This window comes from Fusarium mangiferae (assembly GCF_900044065.1).
Source record: "Fusarium mangiferae strain MRC7560 genome assembly, contig: FMAN_scaffold003, whole genome shotgun sequence".
Taxonomy (NCBI): domain Eukaryota; kingdom Fungi; phylum Ascomycota; class Sordariomycetes; order Hypocreales; family Nectriaceae; genus Fusarium; species Fusarium mangiferae.
The window spans coordinates 2120713-2127330 of NW_024573923.1; the positions used below are offsets into that span (position 1 = coordinate 2120713).

General features: G+C 50.5%; 3 protein-coding genes across 3 annotated transcripts in view; 1 reads left to right on the plus strand and 2 right to left on the minus strand.

Annotated features, from left to right (window-relative positions):
* Nucleotides 1-386: 386 nt before the first annotated feature.
* Nucleotides 387-2753, plus strand: FMAN_04440 (uncharacterized protein; the record flags this gene model as incomplete). The annotated part of the gene is made up of 1 exon (XM_041828851.1): nt 387-2753. One exon carries the CDS (start codon nt 387-389, stop codon nt 2751-2753), a length of 2367 nt encoding a protein of 788 aa, XP_041679673.1.
* A 920-nt stretch (nt 2754-3673) lies between these two features.
* On the minus strand, nt 3674-5021 carry FMAN_04439 (uncharacterized protein; the record flags this gene model as incomplete). Its single annotated transcript, XM_041828852.1, has 3 exons — nt 3674-3906; nt 3960-4753; nt 4813-5021. The coding sequence occupies 3 exons, from the start codon at nt 5019-5021 to the stop codon at nt 3674-3676; spliced, it is 1236 nt and encodes a 411-aa protein (XP_041679674.1).
* Nucleotides 5022-6419: 1398 nt separating this feature from the next.
* FMAN_04438 (uncharacterized protein) overlaps nt 6420-6618 on the minus strand; it is a gene marked incomplete at both ends in the record, with an annotated part of 1291 nt that continues 1092 nt past the window's right edge. Inside the window, one exon of the mRNA XM_041828854.1 lies at nt 6420-6557. Within this exon, the coding sequence (XP_041679675.1) occupies nt 6420-6557 (138 nt within the window). The remainder of the gene's footprint in view (nt 6558-6618) is intronic.

A 6618-nucleotide genomic window follows, 5' to 3' on the forward strand; every position in this document is an offset into this window, starting at 1 on the left:
TCATTTACCAAGTCGAGCAACTTGCGTGCGTTTACTGAACACTACCCACTGCTGGTACGCTCAGCGACAAGATCAGCTGCGCTGACACATCGAACGACCGACTTGACCTGCTCTCGATCGCACCGCGACCTGCGAAGCCATTCGTTTCTCTTGCCGGACTATTTACTTCTGACCGGCCAATTTACAAACCTTTGCACGTACTCACATAATTTCAACCATATTTGTCCCAGGTGGAAGCCAACTGGTGTTTCAGCGCCCTGATCAAACACTCGAATCATACCCGGTACGCGGACTAGAGACTATAATTGTCCCTCAGCATCTGCTTCGCTTTACTCCACGTCCTGGCGCAGACTTGACTCACTAGATCGCCCAGCGGATACCAAAACATGCCTTCAGTTACGGACAGAAGAGTGTACGAAGATCAAATACCGCCTTTTATGACAGTGTTTGATCTGGATGCCGAGACCATGGCAGATCAGGACACTGTGACACTCATGGACACCAAATTCGTCGACATGGAACCAAAGCGACCTGGCATGATGGGTGCTCCTCCTCAACATGGTCTTGGCCCTAGCATGATGCCTGTCGACCCGACACACAAGCATCACGATAGCACATCGACACAGACCTCCGAGTCGGCAGACTCTTCACCTACAACGACCTTGTCTACAACCGACTCTTCGCCCCTCTCAGATGCGTCTCCCTCGTCTTCTCCCGATTCTCCTTTGAATCTTATCCCCCTCAACAATTATCCTGCCACGAGCTTCGGCAACCTCTCCACCAATCTCAGCAGCACAGCCACCACTACTCTGTTGAGTGAGCCTCCTCGGCTGCAGCGACCAATGACATCACCCTCACCTCGAAGAGGCCGCAATATGAAGGGCCTTTCTATCCAACCCCCATTCGCTGCCTCGACTTCAACGACAAACATTTCGCTGGTCTCCGAGCCTTCTTCTCCATCATTTATCAAGCCTACGATTCCTGCTATGAGAAGAAAGCCTAGCCAGTTGAGCCTGAAGACCAATACTTCTGACTTGATCCATAAGACCACCCTGGAGGTCCCACCCTCACCAGCCATGCCGATGCTCCAGCGTCGAGCTCTTAAGCATTCTTGCTCCTCACCTCACATGTCTTCCGGTCTTAAGTCCGCGACCTTCGGTCCACCTGGCGGTATGACTTTCCCCAAGGTATTGGAAAGAAACGAATCCGGACTTTCAGAAGTATTGCGACCCACAAAGTCGAGTATGAAACCAGCCTTCCATTCTGCGATTACTGAGGAAGATTCGCCAATTCGTACCCAGATGGCCATTCGAGATGATGACCCCTACCGCGATAACGAGAACAACGAGGATATGAAGACGCCAGGCTACCCTGATGGGCCAATTGCGATCTACGGAGACAATGTTTTCCTCTACTCCGAACCCACGGCTGATGAAGCATCGCGGTTTGACGTAGTCATCAATTGCGCTCGCGAAGTCAGCAACCCCTTTGAAATTCGCAAAGTGGCCTATGAATCATCGCAATCGCCGTTCCAGTCTATGGGACGCCCTGTTTCTGGAATTGAAAGTCCCATCCCCGATACTGCTGTGTCCACAGCCAGCTTCATGACAGCCTGGGAATACCCCCAGGAGGATTCAGCTGACACACCTACCACACCAAAGGCCTTCCAGTTTAAAGAGCCTGAATACATCCATATTCCCTGGGACCACAATACCGACATTTCGCCGGATCTTATGGAGTTGTGTGATGTTATTGATAAACGGACAAAAGCTGGCAAACGTGTGCTTGTCCATTGTCAGCAGGGCGCTAGTCGATCTGCGAGTCTGATCATTGCCTACGGCCTTTTCCAGAAACCGCATCTCACTGTGAATGATGCTTACTACGCAGCTCAAGCAAAGAGCCAATGGATCAGCCCGAACATGAAACTCATGTACTCGCTGCAGGATTTCCAAAAGGAGGTGTCAACTAAGCGAACGGCGCTACCGTCACACCGTCCCCGTCCTGGCCGTAGCCCTTCAAAGCATAGAATCACACTCTCTGTTGATGCTATCGACATTGGAACCAAGGAGCCACAGACTGCTCCCCTTCCAACACAGAACGACGAGTCTAAGGACTCGCACTTGAATCCGAGCCAAAATCGACTTCGCGGTAATTCAACACCTGGACCCCGACCGGTCTCACCCGGCCCTGCTTCAGCGCCCCCAACTTGCACTTGGAAAGACGAGGTTGAGCAGCACTCGTCAGAACACCTGGATCCTTTCAAACTTGGCGACTTGCCCAAGAGGCCCGTGTCAAGCCAGGGCAAGGCACCACCAACTCTAGCCCCGTCTCCCATGATGGACTCGATTATGAAGCCTCCACCTTCGCCTGGGTTCCCCTCTCAGGCAAGCCTTGGCTTCCAGACCATGACTTTTCCACGATTTAACCCGGCACCGTCGGAAATGAGATTTAGTGATGCGCCAGTGGAGAGAACCATAACTCTTCCTGGCTCATACCCGGATGATAATGCTCTATTGTCACCGAGAGCCGAGACGATGACTAACAATCCGCTTCATGATGTTCATGAGGTTGCTGGGATGCGATTCGTCGAGAGCCCACCAACCCCAAGCCAAGGCTTGTTTTCTCCCCGAGCGGGCATGTTCCCTCGAGACCCTTTCTCAACCTTCGGAAGACCACCGGTCGTTGCAGATCCCAGGAGTCCACCTACAAAAGGCGAAGCACCTATTATTCGATCAATTGATGATCTCTTATGATGAAGCTTAACCTTGGGTTTCGCTGTCAAGTCGAACGAATCAACTTCCAAGGGAAGAAGTACGACGAATTACTATCGCTATTGTTTTTATTTTATAAATCCTACTCGCTATTCTACAATATTAACCACAGCATTTCAGAGGCGTTTAAGCAACAGGGCAGAGTTATAACTGCACTCCACCCGACCCTCGATCCCGGATGGTCTCTCAACCTTCCGCACGACGATACGCAAATAACCAAATACATCTTCTTTGTCACCGATCTTCTCCAATCGTTATATCCTCATAACAAACACTCGCTTTTCTCTCGTTCTTTTTCAGCAGTACACAGCGCCTGGCGTCGGATGGGTTCACGATGACCTAGTGTAATATAGACAAAGACATTCCGTCTTGTCACTCTTGTTTCAGTTTTATTTTTGGTTCTCGCTTTGTCCATTTTGGACAACAAAATGCATGTGGCGTATGGCTTCAGGTACCCAAAGGGAATCATTGGGAGGGCTCAAATACCCGGTCATGGAAAGGGGTTGTGTATGTACAGGTGTTGCTAAGGACAAGACGAGTTACTGTGTTGGGTTATAGCACCACGGCGTTTTTCCAGGAAGCAAAAGGGTTCTTGGTACAGCAAGACCGTGTGAAGAAGAAGGCTTTACATAGTACTTATCTAGATGTTAATCAAAAGGATTATTCATCGTATTGACCCTCGCTTATTCTATGTGACAGATTATGACGTTTGAGTTTCCAAAGCAGATGCACTTGGGCATTTTTGTCTGCAATTACTATGAGGGAGTGGTTGAGATCGGTTTACAACTCCCGTAAACGCCCCTCACACATGATATACTCCTCATTCCCTTCGGTTGTCCCTTCGAGCCATTACACATATTGGATTGTATCGCCCACTAACAAAGAGAATAAACCAGATGCATTTACAACTCCTTTTTGCCATTTTGCTGTGCCTTAGCAGCCTCCTTGGCCATCTTCTCTTGTCGCGCGATGCCAGCCTCAACACCAATGCCGCCAAACACAAGCGCGACACCAAGCCACTGCATCTGAGTGAGCCGATGGCCGAAAGCGAGAACAGACAGTATCATGGTGAACATTTTACGTGTTACAGTGACAGTGACGAGAAGAACGGACGAGAACGTAGACAGCGTGTAGACTGGCCATGATTAGCCTGGAATACTGATCTGGTGAACGGTGGTTGAGACTTACAGATAAAGACCTGGCCGACGGCACCGCACGCAGCGAAACCGAGAACATCTTTCCAGATAGCGGGATACCGAGCCATAAAATCCAAAGCAGCCTTGAGCTCGCCCGCGTTGCCAGCGACGTCCATGCCAAACCACTCTCCGAGGCCTGTAGCGACCAACCAAGGGCTGACGATCAAGTAGGCACCCGTGACAATAGTGCTCATGACGTTGTTGGCGCACATCATCTGAGGACCCGAGTACGGTCGGAATGTCTGGAAGATATGGTCCTGAGTGCTGTTTGTCAACCCATCAAAGAGGAGATTGATACCCAGCAACAGCAGGCCCCATGCTGTGCTTGCGTCGTCAGGTCGGACCTTGCTGCCCTTCTTCTTTCCAGAGTGCAGCGTGAAGACAGCCACGCCGAGAGTCACGGCCGAGACCACGAGATACTTGTACAGCGGATATCGGCGGCGAAAGACAGTGATATGAAGGAACATGACAGGTAGCAACTTGCAGCTCTTGGCAAGGAGGAACGTGATGTAGTCGATATGGGCAAGGGATGCGTAGCCAAAGGGGCTCGCGAGGCTGCTCGTGACAGCAACAAGCGCGAGAGGCCCAAGAATGCGGCGTGAGGGGATAATTGGAGGGACGGCGGCGTTGCTGGGCGTCGAGGCATAGAGATAGACAGCGCCTACGATGGCGGCGAAGACGGATTGGATGGTGTTGAGGAAGACGGGGAAGTGCCAGACTTCCGGGGCGTCGGCGGGACCATATGGCTTGGTAGTGAGCTTCTCTTGAAGATATGCCCAGGTGAGGCTATCCGCGAAAGGCTGTATGAGCAATTTGGCCAGAGGAGCTGTTGGGGCTGAACCTACAATGAAGCATAGATTCCCGCGACAGCGATGACAAGCTGCAAGAGCCCAGCTTCTTGCGCAGACGCGGGAACAGGCAAGACCTTGTTCGTAATGTTTCCATTGGAGAGGCTCTTTTGCGATCGATCAGTATCCTCCCATGTTGCAGTCGTCTTATTGAAGAACTCTGAGGATGCCTCGCGCTTGATAGCTGGTTGCTTAGAGCGTGCCATTCCCAGGACTGTTAAGGGGGGGAAAGATAGAAAAAGCGTGAGTAAATAAAAAGATTGTGAATAAGCCAGAAAGAAAGTCTTATAAGGAGAGGATTAAGAAGTGTAGAGAGCGAAGAGAGAACCGGGAAAATGGTTAATTAAATCAATCACAAGTTGCCATGATGGACCAAACTGACAAGTTGGCTTCATCAATTAACCATGAGACAAAGATGCCCCGCCCCACTACAAATGGAACCAGCCACAGTTGCATCAACCGGAACTATTTTAAGGATCAAGGTATCGGCAGCTTTCTTCAGCCACACCTGCAAAGCCATAAATAAATACATTCTGCGGAGCAACATCTAACACCACAATCATACGACTTCACTTCAAGTAACGGGCTTGCTCATAATTTCGATTTTATTTGATGGCTCTTGAATCCGAGCTAAGTACGTTCCACCTAAGAATGCCCTTTCTGAAATCCCACATGGAATAAAGAGCCACCTTGTCGTGGAAGCAGGCCAGCAAGGAGCAGAATACACAATGGGTGAGCCATAATAGTTGATGTTACGGGGGTTTGTGAGAGCGATGAGTGATGGGAATTATGTGAGCGATAAGATGGGAGTAGCGGGTCGCGTGACGATGTCGGGATCCGAGGATGTAAGAGATAGAAACATTTGTGCGAGGCGAAAGAGAGGGGGAAGGTAACGCGAAGCGTGGGCAGAGATTGTTTGGAGGAACCGTGATGTGCCCTTCTCGGTCCCTGGAATTTTGCGCTATCCCTATCGTTAACCGCTCTTCGGAGCTAGTTTTGTGTCATTAAGCCATAGCCACGTCGGGCTGTCCCGACGTGGTTTAACAGTCGTAAAAAGAAAACTGTGCCATGCGTTGCTGCACTGCACCGCACTGCACCGCACCACGAAACCGTTTCCTCCCAAGAAGGCAGATTACTTTTCGCCAAGAAGTCGGTGAGAAAAACTGGTACAGATGGATAGATATGCTACAGAGTTGAATAGCGATGTATCGCGCCACAAAGAGGGTGATTGATTCAGAGGAGGGAACCAGGTGGCAACCAAGGTATGAGCCAAGATCAACCCAAGCTGACCCCTGGCTGTGGTGTTGTAGCATAGCAATGGTAACGAGAGGGGGAAGAATCATGAAAGGAAAACGAATTTGATGACGAGGATTGATGACGAAGGTTTCGTTTTTGGGTGGATGGAAGGGGCCAAATGGTTGGACAAGTGGATTGATCGCTCGTGACGCTGTCGTCTGGTATCGTCCGAAAATGAAAATACAAGCCTCGCGGCAAGTCAGATCTGGACGTGTCCCAGCTCATCTTGCCAGAACTGACCTCTGCAAGTCGCAAGGAACACGAGAAAAGCAAAACTCAAAGGGTTTTTAGAAAGAAACATCAGTCGCCTACTCGGGCTCCTGGAGCTGACTTCGGCGCATCTTCTCCGCCTCCAAATTCTCGTACAGAAGGAATAGCGCCGATTCGTTGGCCTTGGCGGTGCCCATGATGGTGAACATGCGCTCGCCAGTCTCATCGTGAGGTGCCTATGATTCAGGTGATCAGCTATGTTCATTCGTGCTCAACATGAATGGAAAAAGGGGGGGG